Source organism: Podarcis erhardii (genome assembly GCF_964252035.2).
Source record: "Podarcis erhardii genome assembly, chromosome: 14".
Classification (NCBI taxonomy): domain Eukaryota; kingdom Metazoa; phylum Chordata; class Lepidosauria; order Squamata; family Lacertidae; genus Podarcis; species Podarcis erhardii.
This window is the reverse complement of record NC_138503.1, coordinates 19,009,741-19,030,474: the sequence shown is the minus strand read 5'-3', so window position 1 is coordinate 19,030,474 and position 20,734 is coordinate 19,009,741. Positions and strand designations below refer to the sequence as shown.

Below are 20,734 nucleotides of genomic sequence, written 5' to 3'. Positions count from 1 at the left end.
AGAAAACATGCGTTTTGGAACAGAGCACCATCATTCACCTTCATTCCTTCATAGTTTCACATCCCACCTTTAAATTCCTCCCCCTCCCCACCCACAATTAAAACAATAATATAGAATTAAAATGTTGCAGTAAGTTCAATAATAACAGCAGTGATATCTCCAGAGGCATCCCTAACCTAGTGAGAACGAACGGGCAAAGCGCATTCCAAAATATATAGCAGATTCGTTCTGATTTGTTTGTGGCGAGGTTATACAACAATAAGCATTCACACTGGGTTCATTCTGTTTTGATTAACATGAGAAGAGTCTGCTGGATCAGGCCAAGGACCCATTTGGTCCAGCATCCTGTTCCTACTGTGACCAGATGCCTGTGAGAAGCAGGACCTGAGCCCAAGACACTCTTCTCTCTTGTAGGTCCCAACAACTGGTTTTCAGAAACATTACTGCCTTCCACCAAAGAGGCACAGCATAGCCCTCATGGCGAGTAGCTATGGATCGCCTTGTCCTCCATGGATTTGCCTAATCCTCTTTTGAAGCCACCCCATCCCAGTTGGTGGCAATCGCTGCCTCCTCTGGGAGCAAGTTCCATAACTTAACTGTGCGCTGCATGGAGATGTAACGTATTTTTTGCTCTATAAGACTCACTTTTTCCCTCCTAAAAAGTAAGGGGATATGTGTGTGCATCTTATGGAGTGAATGCAGGCTACGCAGCTATCCCAGAAGCCAGAAAGCAAGAGGGATCGCTGCTTTCACTGCACAGCGATCCCTCTTGCTGTTCTGGCTTCTGAGATTCAGAATATTTTTTTTCTTGTTTTCCTCCGCCAAAAACTAGGTGCGTCTTGTGGTCTGGTGCATCTTATAGAGCGAAAAATACGGTACTTTCTGTTACCTGTTCTGGATTTTCCAACACTTCACTTCAATGTATGTCCATGAGTTATTGCTTGCGGGGTGTTTCTACATCGGCCCATTAATCAGTCACTTATCCCACATTTTTCAATCCGTTTCTCCATCACTTTCCCAACTGCAGAAAGTCTATGGAGCGTGTGTGTATGTGTGTGTTTAAGAAGACTTGTTAAACTATGGTGACAGAGCACTTGAATCCACATTAATTAATAATAATAATAAATTTTGATTTATACCACGCCCTTCCCGGTTCAAAAACCGGGCTCAGGGCAGCTAACAACAAATTTAAAACACTTACCGTAATTGTAAAAGCAACATAAAATACAGTATAAAAACGTGAATAACAATAAAAATCAAAAATCAATTTAGGGGAAATAAGCAATTAGATAATCCCCAGGGCTAGCTGGCCAAATTGGTCCTACTTGGGCCAGCGAGGAGGCCCGGGGAGAATTAGCTGTGGGGTCTCAGAGCGGGTATTCTTCATAAAAAGGGAGTGGGAGGGAAGAGAAGGGAAATAAAAGATCAGGCTAAATTCAAATTAAAGGCCAGGTAGAATAGCTCTGTCTTACAGGCCCAATGGAAGGAGGTAAAATTCTGAAGGGCCCTAGTCTCATGGGACAGAGCATTCCACCAGGTCGGAGCCATCACTGAAAAGGCCCTGGCCCTAGTCTGACTTCCTTAGGGCCCGGGACCTCTAAACTATGGTTATTCATGGACCTTAAGGTCCTCTGCGGGGCATACCAGGAGGGGAGCTCCCGTAGATACGAGGGCCCTAAGCCAAAAATGGCTTTAAAGGTCAAGACCAGCACCTTGAACCTGACCCTATACTCCACCGGGAGCGATGAACATAAATTTTCCAGTATGCACTGGAATCTCTCCCACAAAACAGTGACTGTCTGGAGGCACCCTTTAGAAGAAAACAATTTTTTTCCCCTATTCAGTGCTGGCTGAGAAGCCAACTTAAAGGAATCCATCCCAGTCAACAACTTATAGTTCAAGAAGTCTTTCCTTAACTGGGAGACTTGTAAACAATGTAAGGCAACAGGCCCTATTGAATTGTGCTGTCCTTCACGGAAAGGTTTTGTTTCTTTAGTCACTGGTTCCTGTTCCTGCTACAATTTCCGAGACAATCAGGACCTGTGTCCACTTGCCAGCTGGAACTGGGTCAGACTGACCAAGCCTTTAAAGCCAGCCCAAGGTTTCTACATGAAGAGATATGAGGGTTCACATCTGATAAAGCATTGGTCTTGCGTGCTGCAAGATGTAGTAGTAGGTAGGGCTGCTGATAAAGACTCCAGCTGAAACCCTGGAGAGTTGCTGTAGACCCTGCTGGATCAAATGGGCCAAGGGTCTCACATAGGCAGCTTCCTATGTTTGGAAAGACTGGCACCCTTAGATGTGGAAGCCCTTAATTCCTCGCATTCAGGGATTCTCTCTAGATACTGAGTGAGGAGAGTAAGCGATGCACTTTGCAAAATGCTTGCAGGTGCTTAAAATCATCCACTGCCACCATAGCACCCACAAATTTACCTGAGGAGAGAGAAAAGTGAGGTGGGTGAACTGCAAAAAATGTTGAAAATAACTTTTGTGGTTGTTTTTTCTTTTAAAAAAGAACCTTTTCTATTAGGAATTTTAGGTACTGGCATTCCAAAGGAGCAGAAAATACTCTTTATGTATGTGACAATAGTCGCACGGATGCTACTAGCCCAGAAATGGAAAGAAGAAAGAGCCCCTACCAGAGAGGAATGGCAAACTAAGCTGATGGACTAAGCCAAAATGGCAAAGCTGACTGGAAAGCTCAGGAACCAAGAGGACAAAAACTTTTTAAAAAAGAATGGGGGAAAATTATAATTTACTTAGGAGACCACTGTAAGCAGATGAAAACATTAGCAGGATTTTAATATCACTTGTAATGTAACAGGTATTATGGATAATATGGATGAATACAAAATATAGATTAGGAAATAATATTTAGCTGAAAATGTCCACATTAGGACACATGGAAGAGATGGTCATGAGATTCAGAGAAATCTTTTTATATGGATAGGCATTTGGTAGATACTGTTATAAACTCATATTTGTACAGTGGTACCTCAGGTTACAGACGCTTCAGGTTACAGACCCTGCTAACCCAGAAATAGTACCTTTGCTATAAAAGAACTTTGCTTCAGGATGAGAACAGAAATCGTGCTCTGGCGGCACAGCAGCAGTGGGAGGCCCCATTAGCTAAAGTGGTGCTTCAGGTTAAGAACGGTTTCAGGTTAAGAACGGACCTCCAGAACAAATTAAGTTCTTAACCCGAGGTACCACTGTAAAACCAAATAAAAATAAATGAAAGAAAGAAAGAAAGAAAGAAAGAAAGAAAGAAAGAAAGAAAGAAAGAAAGAAAAGGGAGGTGGGTGGACGCTTTCCCTGTGTAGGAATGAGTTACACATCCCAGCATTCCCGTCAGAAAAAGGATGCTGTTCGCTGGGGTGTGTCATCCTAGTTCCTTGTGGGAATAAACTATCTGGGTATCTGCTATGGCCAGCTCCCTCAGGTAAGGTTTGCAAGTCCTGGGGTGGGCAGGGAGTCTAGGACTGGGGCCAGCAAGGTTAAACCAGGGCTCTGCTCACCTTGACTCCACTCATGTGAGGAGTCAAAACAGAAGTGGTTACTTTTGTGAGCACCCCTATTTGATACCTCAACACCCCATCTCTAGCTGCTGTTGGCATTTACACGCCACATTCTTCCAAGGAGAATTCGGAGGATAAATGAATTTGTTTTGTTTATTTCGTTATTTAATCTTTGGGACTGTTAGGTAGCGACTGGCCCAAGGTCAGCCAGTGAGCTTCATGGCTGAGTGTGAATTTGAACCCTGGTCTATCAGGTCTTAGTCTAATAACTCTAACAACTACACCACAGTAGTGCTCAATATTTATTCATTGCATCTGTTAGTGCCACTTTAAAGGTAAAGGTAAAGGGACCCCTGACCATTAGGTCCAGTCGTGACCAACTCTGGGGTTGCGGTGCTCATCTCACTTTATTGGCCAAGGGAGCCGGCATACAGCTTCCGGGTCATGTGGCCAGCATGACTAAGCCGCTTCTGGAGAACCAGAGCAGCGCACGGAAACACCATTTACCTTCCCGTCGGAGCGGTACCTATTTGTCTACTTGCACTTTGACGTGCTTTTGAACTGCTAGGTTGGCAGGAGCAGGGACCGAGCAACGGGAGCTCACACCATCATGGGGATTCAAACCACCAACCTTCTGACTGGCAAGTCCTAGGCTCTGTGGTTTAACCCACAGCGCCACCCGCATCCCTCACATACACACGAAGGACCCAAACTGATTTAAGAACAAGGTCAAAGACAAACAGGTGAGATCGACTGAAAGACAACATACAAATTAAAATCCCTGAAGTGCTTATCCTGAGGTAAAACTGGACAGAGTCTCTCAGCCTATCCTATCAGGGATCCAGCGTTGACTGGTTTCCACAAGCTGTCCATGCAATTAGTGAAATGGCCAGGAAACCGCCAGTGTAGGTTCAAATCTCTAGTTAGCCACAAAACTTAGTGGCTATCCTTGGGCCACTTAATATCTCCCACATTTCACACCCCACATGGCTGTTAGGAGGACTGAAAGGAGAACATGTCTGCTGCCTTAATCTCTACAGATGACTGTTGGAATAAATATTTTCATGACCTTGATTGCTTTGGGGAAATGGTCTTGTAGTGATGCTCTAAAGCAGGCATAGGCAAACTCCTGCCCTCCAGATGTTTGGGACTACAATTCCCATCATCCCTAGCTAACAGGTCCAGTGGTCAGGGATGATGGGAAATGCAGTCCCAAACATCTGGAGGGCCGGAGTTTGCCTATGCCTGTTCTAAAGGAAACTGAAGCACTGATCAGCTTCTCCCCACCCCCACCCCCAAAAAACCCACCCTTTGGTGCTATGTTGCAGCCAGGAATTTCCTGGTCGCAGGAGACAAGGAATGCCCATCTCCTGATTTTCCTGAGCAGCTGTCTTCCAGACACCCAGCAGAACAAGCCTGCTGATAGCCAGGAGTTAAAGACAATGTTTGTCTCTGCGGCGTGACCTACAGCGTGAGGGGGGCTCCCATTGATTTCCTGCCTCTACATCCTGGAGCTGTTATCAGCAACTGCTCCCCAGAAAAAAATGTCGGAAGGATGCTTGTGGCAAAAGGCAGAGGTGCCAGGAAAATCTTGCTATAATCCATTCCTTTATAACCACGGGGCCTGGAGAACATCAAAGTGTCAAGGTATCGTGAGCGAGTTATGTGCATCTCTGGAGACTCGCAGGATGAAGCCAATGTGTTTGAAATCGCTGGAATGGGGAACATCATTGTACCATTAACTTCTACTATTGTTTAAACAAACCTCCAGTTAAAGGCACAAACAGAAAAAGGAGATTTGCACAGTACTTTGCCGAATTGCTAAAAATGCACCACAAGGGCGAAATATCTATACTCCTGATGACAACCCTGTAAAGTAAGCTGTAATCTACCATAGAGAACACCAGTTTGGCAAAGGTTGATCTAGTCCATGCTGCAGTTGAAGCTTAAGATTACGTGGTAAATCCATGGCTAAGGTTTGAATTTGTAACTTCCCTGCTCAGATTCTAAAACACTACTCTATCATGTGGCTGTGGTTCTGTGCATGCTTACCTGGCAGGAAACTCTACGGGAAGCAAAGGGACTTACTCCTGAGTAGACATGCATAGGTGGTTGAAGAATGTGTTTTGGTCCAGAATTTCATGTGAAGCAATATGCAAATTGAAACCCATAGCCATTATTTTAAATGGTAATGTCTCCAAATTTTGTTATGCAACCAAATAATGGGTATGAAAGGGTGCATATTAGGGGAAACTATGTATACATTCATGAAAATAGCAGATAAATATGCATTATGTAGGCAAATTTGCTTGCAAAAAATGCCAGCAATTGCAAAAAGAAATTGCTTGCAAAAATGTGTATATCAGGGGAAATTGTTTGTAGAAAAGTGAGAAAAAGTTTGCACTAAAATCACTTTTCATTATGACCTTTAAAAAATTGCAACATTTATGGATACTGGATATATTTTGTATAAATATATTTTGTAATATTAATATTAATATTTAAAATGCAATGTGGAAATGTGGCAAATGAAACTCAACACTGGAAAAATGTGAGCCTGAGAGAAAATGGATTGGTTCATCCAGTCCTAACAGTAACATAATTTAGTTTTATAACTTGCAATAATCTCACACTTCAATGGATCATTCAGGATCCTCAGGAGAAAAGCAACTTTCTCCAAGAGTTGCATTAAGTAAGTGTATGAAATTTTTAATCCACTCATTGATCAGTCAAAAGCCAGATCGCTATTCAGCTTTCTTTTTAAAATAAAAAATAAAATTAATGAGCTGACAGTCCTATTTATAATTGTGGAGTGGGATCACAGGGCAAGGTTTTAGCCGATTTGGCAAGGCTGTTGCCCTGTCTTGGCACAGACTTTTATTATATCCGTGCCTGTCTCGGATAGCGGCCAGGGGCTGAGGAATTTACTAGAAGCTGGGAGGCAATTAAGAGCTGATCCATCCTCCCTCTGGGACTGGCACCTAAAAACCTTTGATTGTTAAACAGCTGCAGTTTGAGCCCTTCCTTTGGGGCTCACACTTTCCCATGCATCGGGGAGAGAGAAGCAGCTCAGGCCCAGATGAGCTGGGAGCGGTTGCCAAATGAGAGCATCCGTGGGGCATGGCTAAGGCACAAAAGCTTATGAGCCGCTTGGTCACAAAAAGCAGAGAGAGAGAGAGAGAGAGAGAGAGAGAGAGAGAGAAGAGCCAACTCCCAATATTCTTCAAACGAGTCCCTTTTCTCTCTTTGAAATGGCTCACAAACCCTGAGAACAGGGGACATTTGTTCAACCGCTCTGGAAATAGGCTCAGATTCTCCCAACCTGGGTGATAGAGGCATCATCCTGCGGACAGTTTCCCTGCAAAGTGGAGAGGCATCTAAATAGCTCTTTGGGCAGCCAAGAGGGATGTTCTTTCTCACAGAACTTCAGACTTGCCCTTCTTGTGGATCGGAACCACCATTTGAAGGTGATGATGATGATAATAATGATAATAATGATAACAATGATAACAATGATAATAATGATAATAATGATAATAATGATAATTTATTTATACCCCACCCGTCTGGCTGGGTTTCCGCAGCCACTCTGGGTGGCTTCCAACAAAATATTAAAATACAGTAATGCATCAAACATTAAAAGCTTCCCTAAACAGGGCTGCCTTCAAATATCTTCTAGAAGTCTGGTAGTTGTTGTTCTCTTTGACATCTGGTGGGAGGGCATTCCACAGGGTGGGCGCCACTACCAAGAAGGCCCTCTGCCTGGTTCCCTGTAACCTGTCTTCCCGCAGTGAGGGAACCACCAGAAGGCCCTCGGCGCTGGACCTCAGTGTCTGGGCAGAACGATGGGGGTGGAGACGCTCCTTCAGGTCTACTGGACCGAGGCCATTTAGGGCTTTAAAGGTCAGCACCAACATTTTAAATTGTTCTCAGAAATGTACTGGGAGCCAATGTAGGGTATGGGAGGACCCCCTGGCAGAGCACTTGATGGAGATGCTCCTCCTCCATGGTTGGAGTAGGCAACAGTGCTTCTGAATGCCAGTTGGTGGAAATCGCAGGAGGGGTGGGTCCTCTTGTGCACAGGTCTGCTTGCAGGTTTCCCACAGGCATCTCGGTGGCAACTGTGAGAGCAGGATGCTGGACTAGGTGGGCTGCTGACCTGATCCAGAAGGCTCTTCTTAAGTTCTTCACATGTTCTGCACATACAAGGTCCTAGTTTTGATCTCCAACATCTCCCATTAAAAGGATCTCAGGCAACAGGTAGTGGGAAAGACTTCTACCTGGGACCCTGGGGAGCCACCACTAGTAAGAGTCCATGATGATGATGGGCTAGATGAACACATGCAAAGGGGCAGAAGGTCCCAGGTTTAACCCCGGCATCTCCAGGTAGACCAGAGGGAGAGTTGGGAGAGATGCTGTCAGTCAGCATAGACAACACTGAGCTAGATGGACCAATGGTCTGGCTCAGTATAACGTAACTTTCTATGTCAAGTGTGGGGAACCTTTGACTTTCAGGGTGTTGCTGGCCATTAGCAGCATCTGGAGGTCCAACAGTTCCCCACACCTGTTCTTAGTCTAACCAGGTGCTTCCTGCTCCCACATTGCTTTCCACTTGCTCTGGGCCCAGTCTGCACAGCTACCCAGGAGTGCCCAAGGTAAGTGATGGATTCTGCTGTAGCTCCTTGTTCTGGTCACTTGTTTGTATGGGCAAGAAGTGGGCAGGCAGTAAGCACAAGGAGAAGATGGAGAAGCAGCAGCAGCAGCATAGTCAGGAGTCTCCAAGGGCAGAGTTCACTGTGACCACAGTCTCTGTAGTCATGCTACCGAACACAAAGGTGAGATTTCATGGTTGTGTGCAAGAGGTGTGAATAAAACCATTCACACAGCCTCTAAACCGAGTACAGTGGTACCTTGGTTCTCAAACTTAATCTGTCCTGGGAGTCCGTTTGACTCCTGAAACCGTTCAAAAATGTAAGCTTTCAGAATATTTAGAATTAGCCAAATTGACAGATATAATAAGACAAAAACCAAAAAGTGAAGTGAAAAAGGAATGGGAGTGCCTAAATGAATACCTTAAAAGCCAAGGTTCGAGGACAGAAATCCGGCTGAGTCTGGAATAACCTTGTGAAGTGAAAGGATAAGAAAGAGAGATTTACCATATTTTTTGCTCTATAAGACTCACTTTTTCCCTCCTAAAAAGTAAGGGTAAATGCGTGTGCGTCTTATGGAGCTAATGCAGGCTGTGCAGCTATCCCAGAAGCCAGAACAGCAAGAGGGATGGCTGCTTTCACTGCGCAGTGACCCCTCTTGCTGTTCTGGCTTCTGAGATTCAGAATATTTTTTTTCTTGTTTTCCTCCTCCAAAAACTAGGTCGTCTTGTGGTCTGGTGCGTCTTATAGAGTGAAAAATACGGTATATCTAGATGCTAGGATAGAGATGATAAGAAAAACAGGAAGATACAATGAGAGGTAAAGGAGGTGCTGTGGGATTGGTGGAAGTCAATGTTTGTTTTTCTTTTTAGTCTTTATATTATTAACTTGTAAGATATGGATTGGGGTTTTTTGTATGCTGGTTTTTGTGTTTTGTTATTTTTTTGATATTTTTCATGTTGTTGTGTGGAAAATACTAATAAAATGTATTATTTAAAATTTTTAAAACAAAAAACAAAACCGTTCGAAAACCAAGGTGTGGCTTCTGATTGGCTGCAGGAGCGTCCTGCACTCAAGCGGAAGCCGCGGAAGCAGTGTCGGACATTCAGCTTCTGAAAAATGTTCGCAAACCGAAAGACTCACTTCTGGGTTTGTGGCATTCGGGAGCTGATTTGTTCAGGAGCCAAGCCGTTTGAGTACCAAGATACCACTGTATTACCCCCCAAGAAATAAGCATGATGTCACTTAACAAACAAACAAACAAACAAACAAACAAACCAGGAGGTACCTTGTAACACCTTTGTTCTCGTCTGCAGGATCACATTGTGTCCTCTGCCCACTTCCACAACAGTGGTACCTTGGGTTACATACGCTTCAGGTTACAGACTCTGCTAACCCAGAAATAGTACCTTGGTTAAGAACTTTGCTTCAGGATGAGAACAGAATCGTGCTCCGGCGGCGCAGTGGCAGCAGGAGGCCCCATTAGCTAAAGTGGTGCTTCAGGTTAAGAACAGTTTCATGTTAAGAACGGACCTCCGGAACAAATTAAGTACTTAACCCGAGGTACCACTGTATTCTATTGCATACTGTTGAAAGTTCTTTGCTGCTTCCTCAATAGGGAACACTCTGTATTTAGGAACTTAGGAAGCTGTCCAAGATTTCAGCTAGGAATCTTTTCCCAGCCTTACCTGGAGGTGGTGGGGATTGAACCTGGGGCCCCCTGGAAAGTATGTGCTCTGCCACAGAGCTACAGACCTTCCCAAGCAGGGAAGCCATTCACTCTGCAATAACCTGGCACTCCACTGGCTGATATGCCAAGAGAGTTGTTTGTTCTTACGGTTGGAAAAAAAACCCAGAAGATTCCTACAATAAGTTGTCAGCCGTTCCCACCATTCATCATCAGCTGCATTGTGCAAGAAATCACAGGCTGAGCTTTGCATTGTACCTTGGTGCTCTTAGCTATTGTGGGGTTAGGAAGGACCCTGGGGGTCATTGTCCAATGCAGGAGTCTGGCAGCCACAGCATCCCTGCTGCCTCTGATTAAATGCCTCCACTAAGAACATAAGAACCTGTTGCATCAGACCAATGGCCCATCAAATCCAGCCTCCACTTCTCACAGTGTCCAACTAGATGCTTGTGGGTCAATGCTCAAGCAGAACCCAGGCACAAGAGCATTCTTCTCTCCTGTGGCTTCCAGAAACTGGTATTCAGAAACTTCTTTCTTCTTCGGCAATCACTAGTAGCCAAGTAAGATTGTCTTCCATGTCTTAACAGTGTGTTCGTAAGTGATTGCGGAGGCCAATTCTGGATCCGCACTTCCTTCCACAGTGGGAACATAGGTTTCCGGGTGGGAGTTGATCCCAGTAAGGATTTGCCAAACATGCCTTCCTCTTAGCTCATTTCTCCCTTTCATCTTGAGTTCGGGCTTCTTCAAAGTCCATGAAGTCTTTGGTAGAGGCTATTCTCCAATTATGCGGACGCGGGTGGCGCTGTGGGTAAAAGCCTCAGCGCCTAGGGCTTGCCGATCAAAAGGTCGGCGGTTCGAATCCCCGCGGCGGGGTGCGCTCCCGCTGCTCGGTCCCAGCGCCTGCCAACCTAGCAGTTCGAAAGCACCCCCGGGTGCAAGTAGATAAATAGGGACCGCTTACTGGCGGGAAGGTAAACGGCGTTTCCGTGTGCTGCGCTGGCTCGCCAGATGCAGCTTTGTCACGCTGGCCACGTGACCCGGAAGTGTCTCCGGACAGCGCTGGCCCCCGGCCTCTTGAGTGAGATGGGTGCACCAACCCCAGAGTCTGTCAAGACTGGCCCGTACGGGCAGGGGTACCTTTACCTTTATTCTCCAATTTGAGCACTCACAGACCAGTGTTTTCCAGTTGTCAGTGTTTATACTACTTTTTTATATTTGCCCGAGAGCGTTTTTAAACCTCTTTTGTTGTCCACTGGCATTACGTTTTCCATTCTCAAGTTGGGAATAGAGCAGTTGCTTTGGAAGATGATAATCAGGCATCTGAACAAGACCATTGTTGTTGTGACAACATTACTGCCTCCACCAGTGAAGTAGTGTCTATCACCTCCTAGGGTAATGGACTCCATAGCTGATACCATGGTGATCATAAGATAATTATTCACATTTTTAGCCGAAACCTGCTTTTTTGCAATTTCCATGCACCAATCCTACCCTATTCTTTAGGGCTGGGTTGGGGAAGCCTGGTGTATCTATGCAAGCATACAGGTTGAGAACAGGTGGACTTTCATGGCAGTAAACATGCCAGCAGATGTCCTTCACTGCTCTCCATTAGCTTCCTAGGTTGAACACCAACATCATCTTGATTTCTTGCAGAAGGTATGGGGGACTTCAATCAGGGTCCCAATTTGTCTCGTTTTCCCCAAACCATGCCCCCTTGCCCCACATCCATCATCACATGTGAGGCTTGACAGCATGGCTTCTAGGATCAGCTGTGTTATGGGAGTGGTTTAGCAATTCATCGCTCTTAATAGGGAACTCTGGAAATTTTAGTTCTGTTGGGGGGGGTAGGGGTCTCCTAGCACCCCTCAGTGTCCTTAACAAACTATAGATCCCAGAATCCTTTGGGAGAAGCCATATGACTGTTTAAAGTGGTGCAGTACTACTTTAAATGTATGGTGTGAACATGTCATGTAGTTGGTTTAAAATAGCATGACCACCCAAAGGAAAATAGGGCTTCAGACAACCCAAAAGGAAATGCCACAAGATGTAACAATGGCCAAAGGCATAAATTGATGGCTTTAATGACCAGGGTGTGGTGTGAAGGCACATGAGACCACCATGTTGCTGAAACTAAACCGACCTAAGTGTGGTCTGCACCTGGGAATTGTATGCTACCATGGAAGAAAGGTAGGATATAAATGTGAGAAAATAAATCACAGATAAAGGGGGATTAGGCAAATGCATGGGTGAATAGTCTATCCATGGCTACTGGTCATGATAAACAGTGGAGGCTGGTCCATTAAGGCAAAGGAGTCCACCGAGGCCCCCAGTCCTGGGAGGTGGCTTTGGCTATCTGCATCTTCCTCCTTAGTCTAGGTTTTGCCATTGTGGAATTCAGCAGTGGGGAGGACAAAAGCAGTTGTTTGCTTCACCTGCCATTGTCTCTGGCACCACCTACTGTTGGCCTCCCTCCTTTACACCCTCCCAGTCCCAATAGGCACCAGCCACCACTGATGGTGGTTATGCATTGCCTCAGGTATCAGAGACAGAAAACTGATATTGAGAGTGATATCCTGCTGAATACCAGTTGATACAGACAGGGAAATATTTATTGCCTCGATGCTCTGCTTATTATGGGCTTCCCAAGGGGTGTTTGGTTGGCTACTGTTTGGGACAGGATCCTGCATTAATTTCTCATCTTCTTATGATGATGCAGTCCTCCCCATTGCCAGCTGATGCCTTTTCTCATTTGCACACAGATAATCAAAGCCTTCTGGGCATCTCTAACACATCAGCAGCTTTTCTTTTTTGGAGCTTGCTTAGCCAACCCTCCCCAAAGGAATGTCTCTCTTGAGCTCATGCTTTGACTTAAGAGTCTGGTTCCCAGCAGCAACAGACGTCACCATCCCATCCGCCGTGCGACCTGCAGTTGGAACAAGTTGCAGCTGTAATCTAAGACCTCAAAGTATGGCATTGGAAGGCTGGCATGATGTACCCAGGAAGCATTTGTGGATCAGGAAGCAAGTGCAGCCAGTAGGGTAGGGGTGGGGCCTGCATTTATCCAGAAAGCCAGATCTTTACCGCCCCCACATTCCATGAGTCAAGCTTGACAGCTGGGCAGGGCTGCTCACCGCTCCATCACCTGACACCACAATGGCTCCAGGTGACCCATTTTCACTTGAAACTCTATATGCAAAGGTACAACACAACTGATCATCGGTACCTCTATGCTGCTCACAGAGCTGCAATTCCCAGAGTGATTTAAGCATGAATCCTGTTTTTCCCCAAGGGAACTCTGGGGACTGTAGCTCTCTGAAGGAAACAGGTGGTCTCCTAACAAGCCTCAGCACCCTTTAAAAAGAAAACTCTAGCTTCCAGGAAGAGGGGACTGAAGTGGTATCATGCTTTAGATGTATGGTGCAAATGTGATTGACACACACACACACACACGCGCGCGCGCACGCGTGGGGGGGTGGAAGCGTCAAAGGAGAGGAAAGTAGGAGGGATAATATAAACAGCCTTGCCAGATGCATTGAGCTCTCCCACCCTACTCAGTAGGTTATCTGTTTCCTCCCCAGTGGAGACAGTGGAATTGCCAAAGCCAAACCCAGAGTGGGCCTGTGTGGGCCAGAGATGTAATTGTTTTGTGCTGATGTGGGGCACTTTTTGAGTACACAACACCTGTATTGCACAGGCCAGACTCGGGTGGTAACTTGTGCATTGTCAAGTAGCAAGAGCGCAATAGACCAGTGTTTTGCATAAAATGTGCCTTTATATATATATCAGTGCAAATTTAGAAAAATTGTAACTTGAAGGCAATACATGCCTCCATTTTTTGGGGGGGGGGGAGGTGACCAGGTGAGCTGGCTGCTGGGAGTCTTCTTCATCTGCTGTCTGGGTGCTGCCTGTAGGCAACTTCAAGGCACCTGATGGTCTCCCTGGTGTCTTTAAAACTCAAAATGGGCAGCCCCTCAAATAGAGGCAGTCTTTCCAATTGAAGACTGTCCTTTGATTGACCTTCCAACAGAAGACCATCCTCTGCAGGCAGGGCGCATGGCTAGCCTCAGCCAGGCGTGCTCTGAACAGGTTTGCTCAAAGCACAGAACACTGCAGAATGAGCAGGAAAAAGCACATGGGGCAATGACTGACCGAGAAGATCTATAGCTGGTCTGCCATGGTGCAACACAATGGATGGGACTCCCTCTTATAGGCCGGCACAGATGTAATGCGATCTGCCTCTTAACCATGTTTAAGACATCAGAGACAAGCCATAGCATTATTCACACACCCTAGTCCTGCCTCCCTGACACCAGCCTTAACCAGGGTTAACATTTATATTAGGACAAGTCTTCACCAGGGTACCTATTGACCTTGGTTCTGCAACTAGCTTTGGAACCCTGGTTTACAATGTGAATATATTCCTCAACCAATCATCATAAGCAATGGGGATTTGTGCTTGAGCAAAGTCAGCCGAGCAAAGAATGCATACTAACTGGTGGCCTCATTCCCAAACCCTTAAACACGGCAAAGGAATGGCTACCCAGTGCATCTGCTTCATGTGAAGAGTTAGTTCAGCTCATTGGGATCTGCCTTATCTTGCAGCAGGGCATCTTCAGATTTGGGCTCCTTTCTGATTGGCTGTCAACTCTTTCCAAGCACTGGATGTCGTTATGCTTGCACTAATATAGCACCAGAAGCATGAAGCTGGAAGACCTCCCTGTCAATTGGCCTTGAGGACTCCGTGTGGCCCTTAGGCTGCGTATTAGAGCACCTGGGCTACTTTCTACACACATTCATACACTCCTCTCCCTCCTCCCACTAGGAAAGAATCATCATCCAAGTGCAAGGACATTTTCCAGCCAGGCAAATATACGTAAGGAGGGAGAACAGGGCCGGTGAGGGGCTTGATGTGGGGGTGTCTCACGGGCCAGACAGAAAGGCTTGGAGGGGCCTATTCGGGCTCCCAGGGCCAAGGTTCTCCACTGCTGACTTAACAGCATTGGCCACCTGAAGACAACTTTCATTGTCCATCTCTTTCTTCTGTACAGTAGGCCAGGAACTTACAGTATTATCTCTCACCCCAAACTCCGCCTCCCTCTCCCCCATCCATTGGTTCTGCCTGGGATTCCATGCCTTGAAAGAGACATCAAAAAGCAAGCGTTCTTAAAGTTTGTTTTAATACTGAGAGTCTTTACTTAGGGACTGTGTCTTGCTGAGAAGCCATAGCGGATACCCTCAGAATTTCCTATGGCTTAAAAAAAAACTGTGCTCTGGGTTAATTGCTTCCAGATCCCAGACGGTGGCCCTACTTGAAGCCCCTCTTATTAGGTTTGTCTTACCGAAAGCCATGTGTTCCCCCAACCGCCACCACAGACCCCTTCCAAAAGGGACATTCCACATTTGTTTTCATTTTAAAACGCTGTCCTTCCTTCCTTGACACAGCTTCTCAGAGCCTCGCTTCTTCACAGGGCCTCTGCCAAGCGTGGTCTCCAAAAGAGAGAAGCAATTAGGGGAAGCTGTTGCATTAGTCGCAAGGAGAGGGGCCTAGTGGGTTTAACAAACAACAGCAACAACAACAACAGTGCTGTGTCTTTTTCAGTATGCAAAAAGTGGAGGGTTGGGGGAAGGTTAGACTACTGCCAAAACAGCCCCAGCAAAGTTTAAGGAATACTTTACAAATTTGTGAGTTCACCCAGTCTCCAATCTTTTAGCATCCTGAGAAAAGTTTATCAAGGGAACAGGTAAACTGGGAGCAGCGCTATGTGGATTTCATGCAGTGACTTCCATTGCCGGAGGAGCAAAAGCAAGCTGATAGTCCTCAAGGCTTTGAAAATGAACTTGGAAAAGTGTGGGCAACCGCGTGGTTACATGTGAGGAGCCGAGAGGAGCAGAGACCTCTGTTTCCAGGAAGTAGGGGCATTATGGGCTTCTCTGTGACTTGTGAAAGCAGAATAAATTACGCTAAACTTCAACTTATCTTGCAAAAACTTAGAACTTTGAAACCCTGGGTTTTTTTGGTCTGAAGTTCTGATCATGTTTTGAAAAATAATGATAATCCAAGGGAGTATATATACAACACTGCCTGTGACCTACATCGTACCTAGGCTATTAAACTTGTGTCTTAGACCAGCCATTGTTTCCTCCCAAGAATCCTGGGAAATGTGGCTCCAGGAGGCTGTTAAGCATTTTCCGTTACAGTCGCCCCACACCTTGAACCACAGTTTCCAGGGCTCTCTGGAGAGGACAAGGACTGTTTCAACTGGTTTGTGTGCGCAACGATGTCGCCAGGAGGGAATCAACCATGCATGGGGTAGGGCTTACAAAAGCAAGAGCCCAGACGCTCAACAGTGGCTCTTAAAGTGCAGTGCAAGGGACCCGCAAGAGGGGGCCGTGGTGATGCAAACAAAGTAAGCCAATCCCTGAAGGAGCCAGCTTGTCAATCATTCTTCGAAAGCAAAAAGTGAGGAGGAGATAGAAGACAAGCAGAGGGTCAAGGAGGTAACAAGGCCCCCGGACCCTGATAGCTGCTAGCTCTACAAAAAAATGGTGTTCCCAGTGCCTGACACAGGGCATAGGATTTTTTATAAATTGGAACTAGGAGTAGTGGATTTGGGAACAGAAAGCGCCACAGGTCCAGGGGATGCAGGGGGCAGGAGACAAAGTGGGTGGGGAAGTCAGTCTGGCTCTCTGCTTCACAGCCTCCATGGTCAGGGGTGAGGGGGCTACTCATCACAGCCCAGAAGCTCCACTCGCAAGGTGATGCGGTTGTGCCAGGATTCGGGGAGGATGCGCACAAAGCGGGTGTAGAAGGGAACGTCAAACACATTCTTCTTGTGCGAGTTGTTGTCGTAGTTGCCTTGGAATATCTGTGCCGGTGAGGAGAAAGAAGTACGGTTAGAAAAAACAAGAGCGGGAAGGAAGGAGGCCGGCCGACCTCGCAGGGCTGTAAGCAAGGGTTACCCTTTCTTGATCCTTCAGCATTTTAGTGTGAATTTCTCTTTTAATACACACACACTTGGCTAATGTACCCTTTGTTGCAAGCAATTTCTCCTGATATAATGCTGCATTCTATGTTTATTTTCACTAAAGTATTCATTTTTAAGCCCTGAAAAATGTCGGGGAAGTGCGTCGCAAATTTCGGATAAGTGCAGATTTTGAAGGGTGGCTGTTTTTTAGATTCTCATCTTGTTCTGGAGAGCGCAGATTTGATAAATGCAAACTGAATTGAATTTCTCTCCTATTCCTCACTGAGGATGGGAGTGGTTTCTCGATTACAGAGGAAGCAAAATTCCCCAAGCCTACCTTGGTGGCGTTTGTCCTGCTATCCTTGTAAAGAGTCCAGGACTTCCCATCATCACTATAGGCCACTTTGTAGGCAGCAACATACTGAATGTGCCCAAAGTCACGAGCTCCTTGTGTAATGATCCCTGTCACCTTCTTCTCGGCCCCAAGATCAATCTGTAGGGAAACAAGGATGGCGTTTAATTTGTGAAGATGAAGAAGAAAAGAGGGGCCCGGACTCAGGTGAGGCCACCTTCCCTGGAAACCTTTTAACCCCAACACACAAGTTCTATTAAGACTCAGAAGATTTGCAGGAAAAGCATCCAAACCTGGGGGCAAGTTTGCATACAACTGAGGGCTCATCAAGACTTCCTTTTGTGCCATGTGTGGGATGTGACATCACTGTAGCAGTAAAATAAAACACTTCCTGTTTGCCCAGAGTGGACACACAGGGGGATGTTACTCCAGACAGGAGGACTTCCTGTCCCACCTGGTTTGGAGCATCCTCTGTGTGTGACTAGATAGATGGGCGTAATCCTTTGAGACCCTGTAAAAGGGCCAGTCACTCAGCCATCCTCCTCTTTTGCTGCTCTCTTCTGATACTGATGTATTTTGCTGTCTGCTGGCTCTCAGCCAGCAACACATGGGCTCATTCCCATATGGGATGAACTCAAACTCACTTCTGTAACTACAAGCTAAAGCCTGCCTTCAGGATCATACTGTGAACTGAATGTGAGTAAACTTTTCATTACTTATAAGGAAGACTCTTGTGTCTTTATTCTTTTTGGGGGGAATCAAAGGGGTCTTACCAGGAATATACTGTAATCTGGGCATGCCAGATTGGATTACTTAACTAAAGATATTCAAACAAATCTGCAACTAGCTTCCTGCAATATACAAAGGAATGTACTCTGCTACTAACTCACTAGCATGAGTAAGGAAGAATAGCATTTAATCAATATATCATCTCCTACTATCCACAACTTTCCCACAAAGGGTTATATAACATTCCCACACCACATTCCTGGCACAGTTATGCATTTTAAAGCACCATATATCCAAGTGCTCCCCCCCCCTTTGACTCTGCCTTCCCTGCAAAAACCTGTTCTTTGCTGCTGATCAGAGCAAACTGCTATCCACGGAAAACCAAAATTGCTGTTTGTTCTGAGTCAATGTTAAGAGAGCAGATTTTCCTGGGGAAAGCGCTGGGGTAAAGCACTCAGACCTGTCTCTAGAAAGTGCAGGGCAAAAGGTAAGTGTGGATTATCCCCGTGTTAGTTTTTAGATGTCTGTTTAGGGAGAGTTTCTTGCCAGAGAAACAGGAACTTCCGCCCCTAATTTTCATTGAGAGCACTGGGATATGTGCTGCTAGGGATGTGAAAATAATCAACATCACTAGTAGCAAGGATCAGCTACAGACAAGATACAGGCAGCTACACATTGGCCTCTGACTAAATGGGACGAGGAGGGTGGAAGCAAGAGAAGATAACAACCTTTGGAGCAGGCACTTGAGTCTAAATTGCTTCCCGTTTTGAGATAAGCTACTTCTGGAAGTGAATAATCCTGGCTCGCAGCAATTTTCATTTATTTGAAGTGAAAAAGAAAGAAGTTGGATTACCATTAACTCACTTGCTTTTTTTATGGATTAAGGTCACTTCCACGCAAACTGTTTTTGGAGCCTCCAACCCAATTTGAATGCAGCAAAGTTTGTACGGAGGTTGTGCGATATTCTGTTTATTAAGGATTCCTTCAATTTGTTTGCAGGGGGTTTGATGGTGCTAACGTCAAGCAAACGTTAATTACTGCACATTTTCCCATCCACATCACACACAAAAAATTGATTTTGGTGGTGGGTGGGGAGATAATAAACAGGTTTGTTGTGCAAAAGTTCCATATCGACTTTCAGTGCAGAACCTAAATTTGTCAGTATGGCATTGAACACATGCAGACCCCTGCAGAATAACGGCAGTCTGGAAGGGTCCTCTGCCCTTGTGAATCTCAATAGCCCTCCACCACATGATAAGGATGTGCACAGCTGCTGGGAGAAGTTTAGGGCACAAATTCCTAGCCCCCTATGCCCTCTTATAAAAGTTCACCTTAAATGGTGCCAACCGCATTTGGAATTTTGTGTTCAGTTCTGGCTGCCTCACCTCAAAAAGGATACTGAAAAGTTGGGGAAGTTCAGAAAAAGGGGAAACCAAACAATCAAGGGCATGGAGGCAAGGTTGCAGCGTTTGGGACCGTTTCACTGAGAGGAAAAGGTGGAGGAAGAGGTGACATGCTATGTTTATGAAATTATGGCTGGCATGGAGAGAATGGGGAGAGAAAAATATTTCCCACAAAGGGTTGGGAGATTCAGTGGGAGATTCAGGACTGATAAAAAGGAACTACTTTGGAGACCCTTGGCTTGCGCATTAACTCTGCTGATTTCCCCCAGGAAAACGTTGATTCAGAGCAAACAGCAGTCAAGTTTTCTGCTATTTGCCATTTTATTTTCATTTATTTATTGATTAGATTTATATGCTGTCCTTCAACGTAGGATCTCAAGGCGGGTCACAAAATAAAATGCAGAATAGAAACATGAAAATTAGAAAACAAAACAGCAAAATTTATCACTAAACTGTGGGTCTTTGGTGGGGGAAGCCGGGGGGCAAAGGTAAAACCACTTGGATCTGGGCCCTTTGCCTACCGCGAGCACCAGTGGGAGATTCAGAACAAGTAAAAGAAAGGAATTCTTCAATTAGCTGGCCTCCCATACCGAGACAGGCTGTGCCCATGTTCCCAGGACGTTGAATGTATGAAACACATTTTTCTACACTCTTGTTTGTATAAACAGATTAGAAAGCATCTAATCAAACCAATATTAACAGAACACTCTACAACGGCTGACTCCTTTTACGTTGAGGTTCTCCTCAAGGATAAGACGGATACCATTACACTAGCCGTAGCAAAATTTCTCCCAGAGGCAGTAAGAATTAGAAACCAGTATGTACGAGCTAAAGCACCTTTGTGGACTAGAAAGGCTGCTCTTACACCTCAACAGCGGTCGATACAGTGGTACCTCTGGTTGCGAACAGGATCCATTCCAGAGGCCCATTCACAACATGAAAAGCCTGCAACCTGAAGCACTGTGTGTGTGCAGGTGCGTGGCACGATTTGGCGCTTGTGCGCATGCGTGAAGCGCAATTTGGCGCATGCACGCACAAACATAACATGAAGCAAAAACATAACATGACGCAAACGTAACATGAGGTATGACTGTATATACCATCACTGTACTGTGTATTTTGGGTCTATGGACTGCAATAAAGTGCTCGCTCTCTCGCGCTGCGTGTGTGTGTGTGCGCGCACGCACACACACACAATTCTTCAGACAGTACTTCTTCATGTGGCATACTTAAACTGTGCAACTCACTGCTGCAAGAGGCAATGATCGCCATCCACATAGATGGCTTTAAAAGAGGATTGGACAAATTCATGGAGCACAAGTCTATCAATGGCTACTAGCCATAATAGTAATCTTCCAGGCACTGAATATAAGGTGCTGGGAATCACAGGTGAGCAGGATGCTGTTGTGCTCATTCCCAGCTTCCAGGTTG

At 45.7% G+C, this 20,734-nt stretch overlaps 1 protein-coding gene across 2 annotated transcripts in view; it reads right to left on the bottom strand.

Annotated features, from left to right (window-relative positions):
• Positions 1–15,014: 15,014 nt before the first annotated feature.
• Positions 15,015–20,734, bottom strand: part of MFGE8 (milk fat globule EGF and factor V/VIII domain containing) — a 30,469-nt gene continuing 24,749 nt past the window's right edge. For both annotated transcript variants that reach the window (XM_081839099.1, XM_081839100.1), the window contains exons 9-10: positions 17,157–17,312; positions 15,015–16,720 (exon numbers count right to left, since the gene is read on the bottom strand). In XM_081839099.1, coding sequence (XP_081695225.1) covers positions 16,577–16,720; positions 17,157–17,312 — 300 coding nt within the window. In that variant the 3' untranslated portion in view covers positions 15,015–16,576. The remainder of the gene's footprint in view (positions 16,721–17,156; positions 17,313–20,734) is intronic.